The sequence below is a fragment of the Mustela erminea genome, chromosome 18 (genome assembly GCF_009829155.1).
Source record: "Mustela erminea isolate mMusErm1 chromosome 18, mMusErm1.Pri, whole genome shotgun sequence".
Taxonomy (NCBI): domain Eukaryota; kingdom Metazoa; phylum Chordata; class Mammalia; order Carnivora; family Mustelidae; genus Mustela; species Mustela erminea.
The window spans coordinates 27,645,688-27,667,936 of NC_045631.1; the positions used below are offsets into that span (position 1 = coordinate 27,645,688).

At 38.8% G+C, this 22,249-nt stretch overlaps 1 protein-coding gene across 3 annotated transcripts in view; it reads right to left on the reverse strand.

The window, feature by feature from the left end:
• INTS2 (integrator complex subunit 2) overlaps positions 1–15,595 on the reverse strand; it is a 49,166-nt gene extending 33,571 nt beyond the window's left edge. The window contains exons 1-9 of one of the 3 annotated variants that reach the window (XM_032321310.1): positions 15,494–15,595; positions 13,887–14,193; positions 13,106–13,244; positions 10,943–11,045; positions 9,715–9,828; positions 6,443–6,573; positions 5,999–6,172; positions 2,995–3,221; positions 1,179–1,304 (exon numbers count right to left, since the gene is read on the reverse strand). In XM_032321310.1, the coding sequence (XP_032177201.1) occupies positions 1,179–1,304; positions 2,995–3,221; positions 5,999–6,172; positions 6,443–6,573; positions 9,715–9,828; positions 10,943–11,045; positions 13,106–13,244; positions 13,887–14,193; positions 15,494–15,503 (1,331 nt within the window). In that variant the 5' untranslated portion in view covers positions 15,504–15,595. Of the gene's footprint in view, positions 1–1,178; positions 1,305–2,994; positions 3,222–5,998; positions 6,173–6,442; positions 6,574–9,714; positions 9,829–10,942; positions 11,046–13,105; positions 13,245–13,597; positions 13,664–13,886; positions 14,194–15,480 lie in introns of those variants that run through there. The other 2 variants (XM_032321309.1, XM_032321311.1) reach the window with 2 other exon arrangements.
• Between the last annotated feature and the right edge of the window lie 6,654 nt (positions 15,596–22,249).

The following is a 22,249-nucleotide window of genomic DNA, read 5'->3' on the forward strand; positions in this document are numbered from 1 at the left end:
TGGTCTCACTCTCATTCTCTCTCTCAAATAAATATGTAAAATCTTTTTAAAAAATTAATAAATTAGGGCACCTGGGTGGCTCAGTGGGTTAAGCCACTGTCTTCGGCTCAGGTCATGATCTCAGGGTCCTGGGATCGAGTCCCGCATCGGGCTCTCTGCTCTGCAGGGAGCCTGCTTCCTCCTCTCTCTCTCTATGCCTGCCTCTCTGCCTACTTGTGATCTCTGTCTGTCAAATAAATAAATAAAATATTTTTTAAAAAAAATTAATAAATTAAAATAAAATCTTAAAAAAGAGAGAGAGAGAGAGAGAGAGAGATGGAAAATGCAGGAAGCAGGAGATCCAAGAAAGGAGATGTGAAGCAAGTCCTGAAAATAGCGAAGAGCAATTCCAGGATGAGAGCTGTGTACCAGATGTAGAAGTAACCAGTTCAGAGAGTCAGGAGAGCTTCCTTAAGAAAATAAAGTTGACAGAATAAGGAGTCTGAAGATCTTGAAGGGGGGGATCAGATTGGCAGATACTGAAGTTGCATTAACGTTAAGTACTCAGAACAAAGAGCAAATGAAAAACAGACAAACAAAACATGGGATAATTATTAAGACAAAAGCAAGTTTTACAGAAGAAAAATTATCATCTGTTACATGGCTAAACTCCCAACAGAGGCAATATGAACAACTATGTATTTTTCAAAGCAAATTTGCAATATAACTGTACTGGGACAGTGGGGAGATGGGAAGGATATGGAGATGCGCTGGGTCGTGGGGGGGCGGGGAGACCAGAAAGACACAACTAATTCCTCATCTTTCATTGTAGGAAATCCACAATTACTCCTAAAACTGAAAAGTCAAAAATAGAGCAAATCAAATACGTTATTTAAAAATGCGGAAGTGAAAAAACCAAAAGCATCGGCTAAAAGAACTGAAGGAAGTTGAAAGAAGTTGCCTCAAGGGAAGGGGAAACGGGATGCAAGGGTACAGGGGCTGCTATTTGCCTTCCCAAATCTTGAAGAACTAGTATGACTCCTTTAACTGGCATCCAGTAGATGCTACCACGCCATTTCCTAAAAGGTGATAGCACCGTCCATTTTTCTAGTAAGCTCCCGATTAATGCTACATGTGCATTTTCATAAATAAGCAAAAGCAGACCTTCAGAAAACAGAGCAAGCTTTATAGGAAGGTACCTGACAAGTGTAGAAAAGGCCAGCAGCATACAAAAGGAAAGCGAAACGAAGCGAACCCCAGCTGGTGTAGCAGGAGGACGGCTTGTCATCAACTGCAGCAACTGCTCAGCTTCTTCCTCAGTTGGTCTAAAAAAAGGGATAGATTATTAGGTTTTACTTTTCGTAGTTGAGAGAAGAAGGAAGAAAAGGGGATTCCCCAAGAGTTGGACTTTTCAGATAGAAATTCTGAGCTTTATAATGATACCTTCCTATTTATAAAACCTTTACAATCTTCAGTCGGTAAAAGCAACACTGCTGCGCTTACCACCAGTGCTTTTCCTCAGACACAAACACACGCAATCCTCACTTGGCACAGTAGCAGGAGACTACAAAAATAAGCACGCAAGCTGAAACTATGCATCGTGATCGAAATAATCAATGGGGAAAGTTAACTGTTAAAAGTTAAAAGTTAACCTTTAAAGTTTGCCAAAACATTAAAAACTTTCTGTCAGTCATAATGCATAGGGAGGTGATAAAAATAGCAAATATTTATATAGTGCTCTATAATTGAAAATATTACAAACATTGGAAATTAAAGTGTTTTCTTTGTAAAAAACTTGTCACGAATAGTTTGAAAAGCCCTTGCCTTCTTCTCATTATATATCTTATAATGTGGAGTGAACCTCTTTCTTAAGCCTTGAAGAACTGTCATCCCCCTTTCTAAGCTCGGCTCTGATTCCAATATTTTATCCTTTGTTAGGTTCTGTCATGAAATATCTGAGAGTTCCTTTAATGCGAAGATTTTTGGCAGCTTCACCTCCTCTAGGACTTCATCCTTTTCTCCACAATGACTTTCCTCAATCAGGTTGACAAGGACACCTTCACTAAGTTCTTCAGCTACATTATCTTGGGTTTCTCAAATGGCAACAGTGCTGACATCGTTAAGATCGGCTACTACATTTATGTTTGGTTCAAACACCACTTCCAGTGTTAGCACCCTTGTTTCTTTGCTACACATTCATCCTTCTTGGTCAATTCCTTCTTTCAATTATTTCTGTCAATGACACAAGGGTTTATCCCTGAGATAAGGCAACAGTACAACTCTGCACTTTCCTGTCTCTTCACCAACTGACTAATAGATTGACAGTGACCAGTCACCAACAACTTTAAAAGAAATGAGGTGCATCTATTATTTATAGAATGACCTGTGGCTTGAAAAGCTCTTGCAAAGTTTTTACTTCATGCGATTATTTGGTCAATGTATCATGATAACTGATACATTAGTTGTTGAGGGAGTAGTGTTAATAACTAAGCCAATACCAAGCCCAGGTTAGTGAAATTCAAACTTACCAGAGACACGCAAAGTGAGGACTGTATGCATAGTGGTTGAGGACATTATTCAAAAGGATGTAATGCAGTGACTACAGTGAACCTTGTGCTTAATAATCACAACATGTCAATTTTAAATAATCCGTGATCTCAGTTGTGAAAGGACAGGAGAGATTTACTTCAACTAGGTGCATGGACTTGGTAAAGTATCACTCACAGATCATTCACTCTAGTCCTGTCAAGCTGTGGTAAAGTCAGGGGTTTTCTTAAACTGCTCTGGCCCCTCCCATATTCACATAATTCTATTTACAATCCGACAAAAATAGATGGATACATCCCACCTGGGAATGTTTTTGCCTTGGGACTTTGTTCTTGATATAGGCCAGCCCACTACCTAAGCCCAGCAGAAAACCCAAATCCTCAGTTAAAAGGCCTTTGGCTCACTTTCTTGGGAATAGAAACAAGAAAGTAAAATGATAAAAAGATAAAATATCAAATTATTGAATACTTGAGTCCAGCGATCCCCATCAAAGCACAGTACAGACGTAAGAGCGCACTGGCTTTCACAACATGCTCTTCTTTCAGCCCCGAATACACAGACACATTGGGCTCCATCTCCACATCAGCTTCTTCCACAATGCGGGTACTTCTTACTGTGGGAAGAATGCCCATCAACTCCAGAAGAAGCTGCCTTCTCATTTGCCAAAGGACAGAACTACTGGTCTCTCTTTTTCTCTGTAAAAAATATGGACCACAAAAGGAAGGAACCATGGAGCACTTACTAAGTCAAAAGGATGCTCAAACAAAGCTCCCCCATTAAACATTTAAAACTGACCTATTTGAAAAGGCTGTCAGAACTGCAGAATCTTGTTTTAACCAAATGAGCAAACTCAAAATTCACTTTGAAGAATACTCTACTCACCTTACTATGGATTGGCTTTACAGAAAACACTAAATTAATGACAATATGAATTGTAAAATTTCACTTAAATGGTACTTTCAAATACATAATGACTAAAGGAGTCATCTGTGATATAGTCATCTGTGATACAGAGACACAACACCTTAGGTTTAAACAATAGCTCTGCCATTGATTATGTATGCTTACCTCTCTGAACCCCATTTTTAAATTTTTTTTTAAGATTTTTATTTATTTATTTGACAGAGATCACAAGTAGGCAGAGAGGCAGGCAGAGAGAGAGGAAGAAAAGCAGGCTCCCTGCCGAGCAGAGAGCCCAATGCAGGGCTCAATCCCAGGACCCTGGAATCATGACCCGAGTCAAAGGCAGAGGCTTTAATCCAGCCACGTGCCCCAAACCCCATTTTTTTAGTGACAAGGAAGTAAATATTTTATTAATAATATTTAACTCCCAAGGCTGTTGTAATTAGGAGTTTAGAAGTCTATCACCCTCACAGTTCTTCAGGCAAGGATAATGTTTTAGTCATCTGTTACTTGGCAGGGCCTACCACTGTGCCTGATAAACAGCAAGCACTCAATATCTTTTAAATAGACAAATGAACAAAGATCACACATATGAAAGCAGTTCTATACTGTAAAGAACTAGGCAAATGTTAATTATTTTTAGAGTGTCTCTAACTAAAATATGATAAACCTGCTTTAATAGCATTAGGTTCAAATAAGAAATTTACTGCACACAAAGGACACTTACAAACAAGATGAACATCCCAAAGTGCTTAACACAGCGCCTGACATATATTAAGTACACAACAGTGTTCACTTCCCTTAAAAAGCAAAGCTTGAGGGGCACCTAGGTGGCTCAGTCGGCTCAACCCCAGGACCCTGAGATCATGACCTAAGCCGAAGCTGACTGAGCCACGTAGAAACCACCGCTCCACCAGAAATGTTCTTTGAAAAAGTAAAAATTTTGTAACTTAAAAACTGTTGCAAAATATAATATATATTCATCAATAGATGAATAAACAAATTAACATGTGGTATATACATACGATGAATATTATTCAACCTTGAAAACATATACTACAACATGCATGGACTTTGAAAACATTATGATAACTAAAACAAGCCAAACTCAGTAAGAGAACTGCTGTGTGATTCCACTTATCTGAGGTAACTATAACAGTCAAATTCATAGTGATAGAAAGTAGAAAAAAGTTACCAGAGGCTGGAAGGAAGGAGGAAAGAGGAATTGTTTAATGGGTAGGGTTTCTTTTTAAGATGATGAAAAAGTTCTGAAAATGAACAGTGATGATGGTGGCAAAACTTACAAAGGATTAAAATGGTAAATTTCATGTTAGGTATATTTTACTACAATAAAAATTATATATTAAAATTACAGACTATAGGGGCGCCTGGGTGGCTCAGTGGGTTAAGCCGCTGCCTTCGGCTCAGGTCATGATCTCAGGGTCCTGGGATCGAGTCCCACAACGGGCTCTCTGCTCAGCAGGGAGCCTGCTTCCCTCTATCTCTCTCTGCCTGCCTCTCTGTCTACTTGTGATCTCTCTCTGTCAAATAAATAAATAAAATCTTTAAAAAAATAAAATAAAATAAATAAAATAAAATTACAGACTATAATAACTTATTTTGATGATGAATCTAACCCAGAACACTAGTGATTCCCAAAACTCTTTCCCAGAGGGTCCAGAAGTCAAAAACATATCCTTAAACATTATTGGCCATTTCTACTCTCATTTTCTCACAAGCATACAATGTACTTTTCCAAAGGTTCTATTGAGCCAGACATTAAAGAGAAATGCAAAAATGTACTCTTCTCGCTAAATTTTTGGAAAATATGTTCATTTTTCATTAAAAATATGTTCATATTTAATACAGTTATTATTGTTATTTTTAAATAAATTCAGTAGGGGTACCTGGGTGGTTCAGTTGGTTAAGCGTCTGCCCTTGGCTCAGGTCATGAACCCAGAGTCCTGGGGTTGAGCCCCATGTCAGGCTCTCTGCTCAGCAGAGAGGCTACTTCTCCTCTCCCTCTGCCTCTCACCCCTCTCCTCTCCCCCTGCTCCTTCTCACTCACTCTCTCTCAAATAAATAAATAAAATCTTTAAAAATAAAAAAAAAATTAAGGGGCGCCTGGGTGGCTCAGTGGGTTAAGCCTCTGCCTTCGGCTCAGGTCATGATCTCAGGGTCCAGGATCGAGTCCCGCATCTGGCTCTCTGCTCCGCAGGGAGCCTGCTTCCCCCTCTCTCTCTCTCTCTGCCTGCCTCTCTGCCTACTTGTGATCTCTGTCTGTCAAATAAACAAATAAAATCTTTAAAAAAATTAAAATTAAAATTAAAATAAATGAATTAAGTAAATATTTCAAAGTTTTCATTTGTAATATGGTAAATATCAACAGATAAAAGCACATAAACAAAAGCTCTTTAGTGCCCTCTAGGATTTAAAACGTTAGGAGTTCCTGAGACTAAAAGTGTTGAGAACCACTGGTCTAATGACATCATTCTACAAGTGTTTCTTCCTCTTTTATTAGTTGCCAAAATTACCTGATTCTTAGCCTAGAAGATCTTTAAACCCTCACCTGCTGTCCATTTCGGATAAAAGTTCCAAACCAAGTCCGGACTTTCGCATTTGTTCCAAGAAGCAAACCACTAACAAAACAAACCAAGTCACTCACTCCATCTTCACTAGCTTCATTTTTAGTGTGATCCAATGTCAAAGCCACTCCAAGCCCTGGCAAGTGACATTCTTCCACCTAACATAGTGAAGAAAACAAACTGAACTGAGTATCATAAGGAAAAGGGCCAGGACACTTAAGTGTTTAGATGTTTTAAAGCTTCTAAAGTTTAGAAGAAGACATATCCAAAATGTAAAAACCCAGAGAGAATGGTAATAATAATTATAATAATATAAGCCAATATACAATTATAATTTCAAATTGCTACAAGATTCTAAAACTACCTTGAGAAAGTTCCTGATCATAATACAAAGGCTTTTGTCTCATAAAAATAATAAAATCTCCTACCACCATCCCTCGAACTTTGAGGGCCTGAGAAGGATTCATTTTACATAAGAAGCGTAGGGCATCTGTCCTGCGCCTTCCTCCAAGACTTTCTTCATCTTGCCGTTCTCCATTTTTAATCAGACCCCTGCAAACTGAACATTTAATATCCGCTATTACTTTAAGCTTTCAAGTAAGATGTTAGAAACAATTTCTTCAGCCTTTTAATTAATCATTTATGTGGCACAGACACTACAGAAGAAAATGATCAGGGAATTTGAAAGCAAAGCTATAGAAACTAGTCAAAATAAAGCACAGAATGAAAAGAGACAAAAAATGAACAGTGACCTGTGGGGCAACATCAAGTAGTCAAATATAATTATAGTCTCAAAGAAAAAGAAAATGGAAGACAAAAATATATTTGAAGAAATTTTTTCAAATTTGATGAAAACTATAATCACAGAAGCTCAAGCAGGATAAACACAAAGAAAATCATATCGAGACCCATCATAATCAAATTTCTGAAAACCAGTAGAAAAGAGAAAATCTTTAAAGTAGCCAGAAAGGAAAAATAAATAAAAGCAGCCTGCAAAAAACCCCCAAACATTATGTACAGAGGAACAGAAATCAAAACTACCACAGACAACAGAATGACATTTTTAAAGAGCTAAAAGAAAATGTCCCCTAATATTTTATACCCAGTGAAAAATATCTTTTAAGAATGAAGACAAAACCAGGTTTGAGTGTTGTTTTTTGCTTGCGTGTTTTTTGTTTTTTGTTTGTTTGTTTTTCAGATTTAAAACAAACAAACAAAAACAAACAGAATGCGGCGCCTGGCTGGCTCAGTAGGTAAGAGTGTGTGACTCTTGATTTCCAGTTAAGTTTGAGGCCCACACTGGGTGTAGAGATTACTTAAGAAAATAAAATATTATTAAAAATAAAAACAAATAAATTTAAAAAGCTGGAAAAATTTGTTACCAGCAAACCTGAACTACAAGACATGTTAAAGAAAGTATTTGAAGCTAAAGGGAAATTATATCAGATGGAAATGTGGAACCCCAAAAGAATGAAGTGGGACACTTGGGTGGCTCAGTCTATAAAGCGTCAGACCTGATTTCAGCTCAGGCCATGATCTCAGGGTCATGACACTGAGCCCCAGATCAGGCTTCTTATTGAGCATGACACCTGCTTAGGGTTCTCTCTTTCCCTCTCCCTCTCCCCTTCTCCCCCAAGTCACACTCTCACTCTAAAATTTTAAAGCAGCACAAAGGACAGGAGGGGAAATAGAGAAGTATATTACATTATATGTGAAGAGGTATAAAATCATTGAAAGTAGACTGCCATAAGTTAAAGATGTATACTTTATTTTTATCGTTGTAGTTTAATTATTTTTTCTTAAATAGACTCTCTGTGGAGCCCGACACAAGGCTTAAACTCATGATTCTGAGATCAAGAGTTGGTAGATTGGGGCGCCTGGGTGGCTCAGTTAGTTGAGCGACCAGCTCTTGATTTCAGCTCAGGTCATGATCTCAGGGTTGTGAGATCGAGACCTGCCCTGGGGTGTACACTCAGCACAAAGCCTGCTTGTCCCTCTCCCTCTGCTCTTCCCCCCCACTTACACTCTCTCTCTCAAATAAATAAACAGTCTTAAAAAAAAAAAAAAGTCAGACACTTAACTGACTAAGCCACGCAGGTCCCCCAAAGATGCATACTTTAAACCTGACAACAATAAATTGAGAAATAAAAATGTGAAGAAAAAGATTAAGCAAAAACATATAGCTAATATGACAGTAGTGGAGATAAAATGGAATCCTAAAAATTTCAATCCAAATGAAGAAAGTAAAAGGGAAAAAGGAAAAAGGAAACAAACAGAAAACAACTGCAAGATGATACACTTAAGTCTAACTACCAAAATAATCACATTAAATGATCTATGTAAACAGTCTAAACTCTCCAATTAAAAAGGAGAAACTATAACTAAATTTTTTACAAAAAACAAGATTCACCTATACTTGTCTACAAGAAACCCACTTAAAGATAGAGATTTTTCAAAAAGATGGATATAAACCATGCAAATACTAATTGTAAGCTGCTATGGCTCTCTCAATTAAGTGGGTATCAAAAGAAGATACATTACCAGGGATAATGAAGCATATATCATAATGAAAAAGAAAAAGGCTCAACTCATCATGAAGATATAATAATCCTAAATGTACATGGACCCAATCACAGCTTCAAAATTAATGAAGCATAACTGACAAAATGAAAAGAGGAATAGACAAAGCCACAGTTATGTTTGGAGACATCAGCACTCCTCTCTCAGTAACTAGTAAAATATGTAGACAGAAAACCAGCAATAGCACAGTTTTTACAAAGGACTTTTACGCATCTTGTGATATTTAATAAATCTCTCAGAAATGTAAGGGAAATGTTATTACTGATACTTCATCTTATACATAATTCATATCTCGATCAAGATGACACAAAAAGTGAGTGACAAAGCTAGAAATCCACTGCTTTTTCCTCTTTGGCTCCTAATTCACAACCTTGCTCAATAAATGTTTTTATTTTTATACCACACAGACCCAAACAACAATCTTCAATCAATCAGTAGTCATTTGAAATAGAGGTGAAAATTTCAGTTGGTTTTTCTCAATTTCAACTTTTCTGCAAACTGACAGAAATAAGGCTAAAACACAAAGGGTTTAATGGCTGCTATTTCTAATTACATGTTACTTGCACTGTACACTGGATGTTTCACAGATAATATGTCTTCTTCCCTTTGGTCCATGAGCATAGAATTACAGCTTCTAGTTCTTTAGTATTTTTTACTGTTATAGCACTAGTGACTAGTGACAAAAAATTATTTTGTTGTCCACTTAACGTACTTAAATTTGTCATCTAAAAACAACCTTGAAATCTTCTCAACTCAGTATTTCTACAATAATATTTCACTAATAAACTTTCCAAAGAGAAAATCTCAAATAAAAGCACATAAATATAGGGGCGCCTGGGTGGCTCAGTGGGTTAAGCCTCTGCCTTTGGCTCAGGTCATGATCCCAGGGTCCTGGGATCGAGCCCCACATCGGGCTCCCTACTCAGCAGGGAGCCTGCTTTCCCTCCCCGCTGCCTGCCTCTCTCTCTACTTGTGATCTCTCTCTCTGTCAAATAAATGAATAAAATCTCAAAAAAAAAAAAAGAAAAAGCACATACATATTTCTTCTTAGCTCAAAATTTCAGGTCCTGTAACTACACAAGCAAATCTCTTCAATAACCTATTTTAAAATTACATTTACCTTCATTAAAACTATCAGGAACATTGGCCACCAACAGACATAAGAACCAAGCACCATTTCTAACATGTAGCAAGGCTTCAGCTACATCCACTATAGGAAGCAGGGAAGGAAGCTCTGCAAGAGAACAAAGTCAATGTTACTATCAAGGAGTGATATTTCATCATATTACACATAAGCATTTTTTGGCATTTCACAAATGTGATTTGAAAGCAATTAAGGTACTTTCTTTTCATAGTCTAGAGCTGAACGGTCCAGGAGGATAGCCACAAGCCACATGTGGCTATTGAAATTTAAGTTAACTGGGGTGGCTGGCTGGCACAGTGGATATAGCAGGAAACTCCTGATCTCAGGGTTATAAATTCAAATTCAAGCCCTACCCTGGGTGTAGAGATAACTTAAAAGTAAAATCCTTCCCAAAAATTAATTAATTAGTTAATCCAAATTAAATAAAATTTAAAATAGTTCAGTCCCGGTAGCCACATTTCAAGTAATTCGTAACCACACGTGGCTAGTAGCTACTGTACTGGAAAGCCCAACATGTATCACTGCCACTGCTACACTGGACGGTGCTGGGCAAGAGGGATTTTCATGAAAATCTTGGCTTTTTTATGTCCTCTATCTTTCTAATCCAATCGTTCAAAGTTAGTAATTTGAAATATTTCAATCCCCCCACAAGTATTATCTTAACTTTAAGATAATTGGGACTATAGGGGCACCTGCGTTGCTCAGTGGGTTAAAGTCTCTGCCTTCGGCTCAGGTCATGATCTCAGGGGTCCTGGGATCAAGCCCCACATCATGCTCTCTCCTCAGTGTGGAGCCTGCTTCCCCCCTCTCTCTGTCTGCTGCTCTGACTACTTGTGATCTCTCTCTGTGTGTCAAATAAATAAATAAAATCTTTTTTAAAAAAAAGATAATTGGGATTATAGTCTACTTATCATTTACCCCTTGCTTTTTTCACTTATAGATTATGACCATTTTCTAACAGATTATTAAATTCCTTCAAATACACTACTTAATGACTGTATAACATGCTATACTGTGGAAATAATATAATTTACTTAATCACTATTCTACTGCTAGCCACTTTTGTCTTAACATTTTAAGGTGCACTGTTATTAAATATATAAAATGTTTATATAAAATAACACAATTTCCAAGTTAAGAAGTTACACGGTACCATTTAATAAGAAACTACGAACATAATGTATCTTAGCAGTCATTATTGTACCTGCTTGTAAAATACAAAGTACATCTGCGGCTTCCTCTAAATAGACTGGACTCTCAAATAACTCAGATGACTTAAAAAAAAATTCTCCACTGGACTCAGACACCTTAAAAAAGAAAAAGAAAAAAAGAAATAATGAATTCTATTAATTTCAGATAATGTATTAAATCCTTTAGTACTTTTATAATTATTTATTGAGTTTACAGACCATGTTTCTAAATATGTCATTAATATACTGCAGCAGAATATGCAATATTTGATGAATTTGAGCCATTTTAATCACTGTGACATTAATTAATATTCAGATATGGCAATATGGGGCTCAGTAATGTATTTCTATATAAATATTTGGAGACATCTGGAATTAAAGGTATGACAAGCCAAACAAATGAACTAGAAATGCAACCTACAAAAGTTATAGCTCAAAAAAAAAAAAAAAAAAAGACAAGAAATAGTAACCTTAAAGCAGTATAACAAATATAAAGTATGTTCAATAGCAAATTAACTGTAGGAAAAACAAAAAATAAACATGTAGATCAATATAAGTACCTACTAAATTTTTAAAAATCTCCTACAGTAGTTTCATCACACTTCCCATTTCCTGAAGAGTTCTGAACTGAAATAATGGAAACCTCCCAGAGAAGAAACGTCTTTTTCCTTTCTTACTTTACTAGATCTATAAATTAGATATTAAGAAAAAGATGCTGGAAAAACACTGATTGAAATTAGGCCCATAGTACAGAAGAAAAGAATAGAAAGGAGTAACTGTTTGTAATAGAAAAACATTTTTTAAAAGATTTGTAACAGATATACTGGAATTAAAGAAACAAATAAATTTTAAGAAAAAAATTTTAAAAATAAAGATTTCTAATGTATCTGAAAGACTATCTAAAACTAACTAACTGCACCCCCACCACCATCACCAGTATTTTCTTCGAAAACAGAATTTAGAGTTGTTCGGTCCACAGTTTATAAAACTAAACGTTATTATTAAAAGGAACTGACCTTGAAATTCTAACAGTAAATGACAGTAAATAAGTAAAAAAATAAACTTTTGCCTCTGAAACTCTGGGCTTAATATATAAGGCATCTTAATATGAAGATCCATCTTAACCCTTTTTATAGTAGACCCCTGACATGCACAAATTTAAATTCAGAGTTTTGATTAATCATAATTACCCAAAGGTCCATGAACTAAGTAATCTATCATTTTGCTGACATGAAAAGTTGAATAGCTTTCTGTAGTATAGAAGCAATGCAGCCATCTAGTGAGTAAGGCTAGCCAACAATCCTACATCCAATTCAGCTTTGATATTTCCTATTCACTATTGTGTGAGATAATGAGTGCTCATTCAGTGTCTAAAGGAATCACTTAAATTTTTCAGTTACATTTTATAATATTTTATGAAGAAAATCATATCCTATAAGGATATTATCAAATTTGGTAATTTGTAGAAGTCTTGAGCTATGTACCCTTCTAGGTATCAAGAAGTCATTGTATGGAGTCCATAGAGAAAAAAATCTCTACAGTAGAAAATACAGAGTCGGTATAAGTGAGAGAAAGTGGTAGAGAAAGAGGGCACCTGGGTGGCTCAGTTGGTTAAGTGACGGCCTTAGGCTCAGGTGATGATCGTGGAGTCCAGGATCCAGGCCCTCATCGGGCTCCCTGCCCAGCAGGGAGTCTGCTTTTCCTTCTGACCTTCTCCCTCTCATGTTCTCTCCCTCTCATTCTCAAATAAATAAATAAAATATTTACAAAGAAAAAAAAGAAAAGAAAATAGTAGAGAAAGAAAGGTAGGCATTTAATATCCTTTTAAACCTTTAAAAGGAAAACACTTTCAAAACAAATAGAAATATGTGTGAAAGAGGATGCAACTTGGCTGTTTTCTAGGCTGTTTCTACTTTCTTTTTTTTTTTTAAGATTTTACTTATTTATTTGTCAGAGAGAGAGAGAGGACAAGCAGGGGGAGGGGCAGGCAGAGAAAAAACATGCTCCCTGCTGAGCAAGGAGCCCCATGATGAACTCAACCCCAGAACTCTGGGATCATGACCTGAGCTGAAGGCAGACACTTAACCGAATGAGCCATCCAGGCGTCCCCCGTTTCTACTTTCTGTGTGTAGACATCAAATCATGCATATTCTGATGTGTGATTAAAATAAATGCACCTTGTTCATAATTGCCAATAGTTCACTAAGCACAAGACGCAATCGACGAGGTGAATCACTGTGTTCAAACTCCAACGTCAATCCATGCTGAAGCTGTGATACCAGGATGCTCTCACCACTGCCTCCTCCAAGTTTATGCCTAATAAGGTACACATGCGTAAAACAACAATCATGACAACACTGACAGATATAATATAAAATTATCTTTAGTTGAAATAATCTATAAAAGAATGTATTAATTCTTTTCATACATTTCATGAATGTAATATTTCTGAAATACTATTTAGTTTGCCTATTTCAGGGATTCACAACTTATATAAAGACTCCAACTAATAGTTGACAGCTACTTCGATGAACAACAGTGGCTCGATATTGGATTCACAATGGGTGGGGAAGAACCAAACAAATGCCCAGAATTTTGGGAAATCAATGTTAAGCTCAAAAAGCCTCCTGGGTGACTCCAATAAATACTTTTATTCTAGGGGAACTTACCCTCCCACTTCCGTTGAGTAAATGATCTAATCAGTTTAGCATGAAAGCAACAGTATATGTAGCCAAACTTCTCTACACATTTTAGAATACAGAATTCAAAAGATTCTAGAATTTTAGCTATAAATAGAAAAGAACTAGGTAAAATGCTCTCCAAAGTTTAGATTCTCAATCTTTTCTGGGAGAATACATCTAATAAAAAGTCCTAAAAGCTCCAAAGAAATATTTGATTCCCTCTTCTTTGATAAATCTAAGTAAATCCCAACCCACATATCATTTAGCACAACATTACCTAAGCTGCTGTTCCTTGCTGGCATCCTGTTCTAAAGCATGAAAATCCACAGACAACAAGGCAACAATGGAATTGACAGCTTCCACTCCAGAGAGAAGACGAAGGATCAGTTTTTTATCCTGAGCCCAGCTTTGGCTCTGGTCAGCAGGAGCACAGAGTGCCATCCGCACCAAGCAGGGCAGGAGAAGTCTTAATTCCGGATCACTTAAAGATGCCAACCGAACAACATCCACCTTCTGCATTGCCTCGAAAGCAAAAGGGCTGACAAACTGAAGACTTGTACACTCAGCCATTATCACTGTTGATCCTAATGATTTAAAAAAACAAAAACAAAAAAAAAAACAGGAAAGTAGGTATAACTCCTGCATGTATGAATGGGCCCTCTTTAAAAACCCTGAGAAATGTGGTCTTTCTTTAATAGGTTCCCATGCTGGCTATGTTTCTGGCACAATTAAAGGCTCCCTATGTTTTTACTCCCACCTAAAAAGTGAGAAAGAAAACGGAGTGCATTAATAGTTCCTCCAGCCCTAGGGATCTTCTGTTCTAATACTTATTTTGCAAAGAAGAAATATGAAGCCCAGAGAGATTAAGTAACAGGCATACAGTGATGACTAGCTAGTGGCAAAATCCAAGGCTGAACGCTCATCTGTTAAATCTCAGTCCAAGACTTTCTCCACTACATCCACCGTCTGAGCACCACAATGCAAACAAAAATGAGTACTAAAGAACGTTCCTCTTCCGCACCTCTTTAGTTTCTTAAGCCTACTCAACAAATGGAAAGAACTGTTAGGCTTCTCTTTCCCACCCTGCACAACTCAATGGAAGCTAAATCTCATTAGCCAAAAGCAATGCCAGATGCAACGATCTGGAGATCATAACACTATCCTAATGTCCCTTGTGTTGCATGGGCAGAAAAACAGCTATGGAGATGCAATTCGCTATGGGAGAAAGAGTTCCACTTGGACACTTCTCTGTCTTCACTAGTTATCAGAAGACTTCCTCCCCCTCGCCCCCCCCCCCAAAAAAGGCAGGGAGTAGGTGGCCAAAGCTATTCCCTCTAAAACCCACAGACTAACCAAATCGTGGGTTAACGGAGCCCTGAGCAGAAAAGGTACTTAGTTTTTAAGCAAGAGGAGCTGCCCTTTTAATAGAAGGGCGGGCTGAGGGAGCAGAGGCACCAAGACCTGTGTGTGCTCACAGGTCTCGCCCTCAGCGTAACGAGAACCAACCAGTCGCTCTGGCAGAGAAATGTGAGGCCAGTGACCGACATGAACCGGGGAACGCGCTAAGGCCTGAGAGGCGGAAGCTCTGTCATACCTTTCAGATTTGCCCTCCAACCTCCCGGGACCCAACACGGATTCCGCGCCCTAGAGGCGGGACGCTGTAGAAATCAAGAGCGCGATCCGAAGTTGGGCCTAGGCGAAAATCCCGATTCGCCAACCCTAGCTGTGCCCTGAGTCGTCCCAGGAACCAAAAACCCAGACGCCGGGATCAGTGGGGTCGGCAGTGCGATAGGCTTGTATGGGGACACCGCACAAGCACAAAGAAAGAACCCGGACTGAAGGGAAGGGAAAGCGGAGGGAGCTGTTTCAACCTTCATCCAGCACCTTCATTCATCCCCAGCGCCTGGCTCCCCTCGGCCACCGTACTGTACTGAGAGGACCGCTGGCTGCGAAAGGAAACCCAGAGACGTCGGCGTTGATGCGACGGTGCGCGTGCGCGGCCCCACCCCTTCCTCCCCGCTGTTGCCCAGCCTAACCACACCGCTCTACACACGGAGATTTAATTTAGTACAGTGCTTCCAGTGTCTTCTCTAAAGCGTCCTTACCACCTGCGTCCTTTTCGATTACGTCCTTAAGCCCTCCCGAGCTGCAGCTTCATCGTCATAGGATTTTTGCGGCACCTGAATGAAGTAACGTATGTAAAAGAAATGTTAAAGTTGTTTCCACTATTCTTTGACCGGAACACCAATGGAATCAGACTGTACTCTTCTCTCCATCTCTGCCTCTGCCCTCCTAGCGCCAAAGTTCTAGAATCCTAGGATTTACAGGTGAATTTAAAATTAATCTTTTCCTGAGCTTGCTTCCGCTATTGACCTCACACCCTCCTGGTCAGAAGTTAAACATCTTAATTTCAGTGTTCTGTACTTTAGGGTCAGGGGTTGGGGAATGGGAAAAATGGGTAAGGGGGAGTGGGAGGTACAGGCTTCTAGTTATGGAATGAGTAGCTCCTTGGAACATAAAAGTTGGTATTGTAATAGATGTAGCTACACTTGTCCTGACTGTATTTCGTAAAATGTCCAATCACTATATTGTACACCTGAAATTAACATAACATTGTATATCAACTATACTTCAATTTAAAAACAAAAACCAGGGCGCCTGGGTGGCTCAGTAGTTAAGCCTCTGCCTTCCGCTCAGGTCATGATCCCAGGGTCCTGGGATCGAGCTCCCCACTGGGCTCTCTGCTCAGTAGGGGGTCTGTTCTCTCCCCTCCACCACGCCCTGCCTCCCCCTCTGCCTGCCTCCGCCTACTTGTGATCTCTCTCTGTGTCCAATAAATAAAATCTTTAATAAAAAATAAAAACAGAAACTTAGTGTCCATAGATCCTTAGAAAGTGATGGATGGAGTTTCAGGAATTCCCTAAAACCTACAAAAAAAGAAGGCCCAAAACTTGCAACAGCCTTTCAAACGGAGTCTAAGCACTTAGAAAAGATTAAGAAGTACTAATCTCTATATATTTTCATACTATTTCTAAGTCCTGGTACAATCAGTGTGCATTAGCACCTTCTGTTTACCAGATACTGTGCTACAAGCTAGAAACAAAAATATTTTACAGAGCTGGAACTTCATACTCTATAGTTACTAAGGCATGCATAGAATGATAATCTAATAAAGACTGCTTGCAGCATTAAAAATCAGCAAAGGAAGAAAAGAACTAATGTGTATTACAGTGTTTCTCGAACTTTTTTCCACCTGACCTACAGTAATACATTTCATATTGTGACCCAGGACACACACGTGCATATATACCCACATTTTTTTTAAGATTTTGTTTTCTTAAATTACTACACCGAACACAGGGTCTGAATTCACAACCGCGAGATCAAGAGTCACATGCTTCACCAACTGAGCCAGCCAGGCATCCCTATAACAACATTTAAATGGAACAAAATTTTTATGAAATAATGTACATACTACATGTTATATGTTCTTTTTTTTTTTTAAAGATTTTATTTATTTATTTGACAGAGAGAGATCACAAGTAGGCAGAGAGGCAGGCAGAGAGAGAGAGAGGAGGAAGCAGGCTCCCTGCTGAGCAGAGAGCCCGATGCGGGACTCGACCCCAGGACCTGAGATCCTGACCTGAGCCGAAGGCAGCGGCTTAACCCACTGAGCCACCCAGGCGCCCCCATGTTATATGTTCTATTCCTTTTTTTTTTTTTTAAGATTTTATGTATTTATTTGACAGAGATCACAAGTAAGCAGAGAGGCAGGCAAAGACAGAGGGGGAAGCAGGCTCCCCGCCAAGCAGAGAGCCCAATGTGGGGCTCAATCCCAGGACCCTGAGACCATGACCTGAGCTGAAGGCAGTGGCTTAACCTACTGAGCCACCCAGGCGCCCTCTTTTTTTCTTTTTTTTCTTAAGATTTATTTGAGAGAGCGTGACCAAGAGAGCATGAGCAGGGGGAGAGGCAGAGAGAGAGGAAGAAGTAGACTCCCCAACATGGGGCTGAGCAGGGAACCCAATATAGGGGTAGATCCCAGGACCCTGGGATCGTGACTTGAGTCCAAGGCAGAGGTTTAATCAGCTAAGCCATCCAGGTCCTCCCTATTTCATTTCTTTAAATTGCTGGTCACGGGGAAGTGGGCTGGCTCAGTCAGTGGACCATGCAACCCCTGATCCCAGTCAGGGTTTAAGTTCAAGCCCTACATTGGATGTAGAGGTTACTTAAAAATAAAACCTTCAAGGGGCACCTGGGTGGCTCGGTGGGTTGAGCCTCTGCCTTCGGCTCAGGTCGTGGTCTCGGGGTCCTGGGATCAAGTCCCGCATCGGGCTCTCTGCTCAGCGGGAAGCCTGCTTCCTCCTCTCTCTCTCTCTGCCTACTTGTGATCTCTCTCTGTGTCGGATAAATAAATAAAATTTTAAAAATAAATAAATAAATAAATAAATAAAACCTTCAAAAAAAATTTTTTTAATTGCTAGTCACTACACACTACAATTGATTTTACAGTGTCTTAGCTTACAAATTATAAATTGTCATTTTTAAGCTGACATTTAATGAGAACATTTATTGAACACTTGCTAGGCACTAGTATTTTATATCTATTATCTGATTCAATTCTCTGAGGTAGGTAATAGTCTATTTTATAATTGTGGGGAAATTGAGACCAAGAGAGGCTAAACAATTTAATCTCCCTGGATGGTCATTTCACAGGAGGAGTATGAAGAGAAATCAAAGACTGTTTGACAGGTGAATAGGAGGAAAAAGGGGATGTGAACTAAGTGATTTTTAAGATTTCTTCCAACTCTGGTTGTTTATTATCCTGTGATCAGTAATGGAGAAACAACGTGCAGATCCATTTCAGTCTAAGACAACCGCAGATTGATTTTCCCAACACCATTTGTTGAGGAGACTGTCTTTTTTTCATTGGATATTCTTATCTGCTTTGTCGAAGATTAGTTGACCATAGAGTTGAGGATCCATTTCTGGGCTCTCTGTTCTGTTCCATTGATATATGTGTCTGTTTTTATGCCAATACCATACTGTCCTGATGATTACAGCTTTGTAATAGAGCTTGAAGTCTAGGACTGTGATATCACCAGTATTGGTTTTCTTTTTCAACACTCCTTTGGTCTTTTCTAGTTCCATACAAATTTTAGGATTATTTGTTCCAGCTCTGGAAAAAAGTTGATGGTATTTTGGGAGAGATTGCTTTGAATGTATAAATTGCTCTAGGTTGCATAAACATTTTAACAATATTTGTTCTTCTAGTCCATGAACATGGAACATTTTTCCATTTCTTTGTGTCTTCTCAATTTCTTTCATGAGTGTTCTATAGTTTTCTGAGTATAGATCCTTTTCCTCTTTGGTTAGGTTTATTCCTAGATATCTTGTGGGTTTTGGTACAATTGTAAATGGGATTGACTCCTTAATTTCTGTTTCATTGTTAGTGCATAGAAATGCAGCTGATTTCTGTGCATTGATTTTGTATCCTGCCATGTTGCTGAATTCCGGTATGAGTTTTAGTAATTTGGGGGTTTTCCACATGAAGTATATCATCTGCAAAGAGTGAGAGTTTGACTTCTTTGCCGATTCGGATACCTTTTCTTTTTGTTGTCTGATTTCTGAGTCTATGACTTCGAGTACTATGTTGAACAACAGTGGTGATAGTGGACGTCCTTGCCATGTTTCTGACCTTAAGGGGGAAGCTCTCAATTTTTCCCCATTGAGAATGATATTCACTGTGGGCTTTTCATAGATGGCTTTTATGATATTGAGGTATATTCCCTCTATCCCTACACTGTGAAGAGTTTTAATCAAGAAAGATGTTGTACTTTGTCAAATGCTTTTTGTGCATCTGTTGAGAGGATCATATCATTCGTGTTTTTCCTTAATTTATGTAGTGTATGACATTGATTGGTTTGCAGATGTTGAACCACCCTTACAGTCAGGAATAGAACCCTTTTAGCCACAAACAGAAGAATGAAACTGGACCATTTCCTTACAACATACACAATTGACTCAAAATGGTTGAAAGACCTAAATATGAGAGGAATCCATCAAATTCTGAAGGAGAGCACAGGCAGCAAATTCTGTGACCTCAGCTGCAACTTTTTGCTAGACACATTTCTAAAGGCAAGGGAAACAAAAGCAAAAATGAATGACTGGGATTTCATCCCAGTGAACTATTGGGATTTCATCAAGATCAAAAGCTTTTGCACAGCAAAGGAAACAGTTGACAAAACCAAAAGATGACCGACATAATGGGAGAAGATATTTACAAATGACATAGAGAAATGGCTAGTATCCAAGATCTGTGGGAACTTATCAAACTCAACATCCAAAGAACAAACAATCCAATCAAGAAATGGGCAGAAGACATGAACAGACATTTCTGCAAAGAAGACATCCAAATGGCCAACAGACACATGAATAAAAGCTCCACATCACTTGGCATCAGGGAAATGCAAATCAAAACCACAATGAGATACCACCTCATATCAGTCAGAATGGCTAAAATTAGCAGGTCAGGAACGACAGATATTGGCAAGGATGCAGAGAAAAGGAACACTCTTACACTGTTTTGGTGGGAATGCAAGCTGGTGCAGCCACTCTAGAAAACAGTATGGAGATTCCCCAAAGAGTTGAAAATGGAACTATCCCATGACCTAGCAATTGCACTACTGAGTATTTACCCTAAAGATATAAATGTAGTGACCCAAAGGGGCACTGCACCTGATGTGTATAACAGCCAAACTCTGGAAAGAGCCCAGATGTCCATCATCTATTCATCAGATGAATAGATAAAGATGTAGTGTGTCTGTATATAGAAACACACACACACACACACACACAGGAACACTACTCAGCCATCAAAAAGAAGTGAAATCTTACCATTTGCAATGATGTAGATGGAACTAAAGGGTATTATGCTAAGCAAAATAAGCCAAACAGAAAAAGACAATTATCATCACTCAGAATTTAAGACATAAAAGGGGATCACAGGGGAAGAGAGGACAAAATAAAGCAAGAAGAAATCAGAGAGGGAGACAAACCATAAGAGACTCTTAATCATAGGAAGAAAACAGCGTTGTTGGCCAGCGAGGTGAGGGTGGTGGGGATTGGGTAACTGGGTGATGGACATTAAGAAGGGCACTGGGTATTATATATAAGACTGATGAATCACTGACCTCTACCTCTGAAATAAAAAATACATTATTTGTTAATTAAATGAATTTAAATTTTAAAAAATGAGAAAAAGTGTAGTAATATATATAAAGGGAAGGCTAATTACATTTTTTAAAAAGACTGATAAATCACTGACCTCTACCTCTGAAGCTAGTAATACATTATATGTTAATTAATTGAATCTGAATTTTAAAAAAGGAGAAAAGAGTGCCTGGGTGGCTCAGTCAGTTAAGCGTCTTCCTTCAACTCAGGTAATGATTCCAGAATCACGGGAACATGTCCTGTATAGGGCTCCCCGCTCAGAAATCTGGTTCTCCCCCTGACCCTTCCCCTTCTCATACTCTCTCTCTCAAATAAATACATAAAATCTTTAAAAAAAAAAGAAAGAAAGAAAGAAAGAAAAGAAGAGCAGAACACACCCAGCCCAAATAAGATAGCTGGAGTATAAAGGTGATGAGTGCTGACACTAAAGTCCCCTTTCTTTCCCTTCCAGTTTTTTTTAAAGATTTGTCAGGGGGGTGCCTGGATGGCTCAGTGGGTTAAGCCTCTGCCTTAAGCTCAGGTCATGATCTCAGGGTCCTGGGATCGAGCCCCATATCAGGCTCTCTGCTCAGCAGGGAGCCTGCTTCCCCTTTCTCTCTGCCTACTTGTGATCTCTCTCTAAAATAAATCTTTTAAAAAAAAAAAGATTTATTTTTCAGAGAGAGCGTACAAGCAGGGGAGTGGCAGAGGCAGAGGAAGAAGCAGGCTCCTCCCTGAGCAAGGAGCATGATGCAGGACTCAATCCCAGGACCCCTGGAATCATGACCTGAGCCAAAGGCAGATGCTTAACTGCTTAACTGACTAAGCCACCCAGGCATCCCATTCTTCTCTTCCAATTCTTACCTCAGTGAGTATCACCCACTACCCAGAATTGCTCAAGCCAGAAACCTGGAAGTCATCCCAGGCTCCAGGCCTCTCCCCATTTACATCCACATAGTCAGTCTTTCAAATCTACATTGCAGTGTTTGCCAGTGAAGTAATTTTGACCATCATATAGAATTTAGGGAAAAAAGATTTACTCATGAACTTTTTCTTATTAACATATAATGTATTATTGGCTTCAGGGGTACAGCTCTGTGAATCATCAGTCTTACATAATTCACAGCACTCACCATAGTACATACCCTCTCCAATGTCCATCACCCAGTCACCCCATCCCTCCCACCCACCTCCCCTCCAGCAACCTTCAGTTTGTTTCCTGAGAATAAGAGTCTCTTATATAGTTTGTCTCCCTTCCTGGTCCCATCTTGTCTCATTTTTCCCTCCCTTCCCCCCAAGATCCCCTGCCCTGCCTCTCAAATTTCTATCAGAGAGATCATATAATTGCCTTTCTCTGATTGACTTATTTTGCTTAGCATAATACCCTCTAGTTCCATCCACATCATTGCAAACGGCAAGATTTCATAT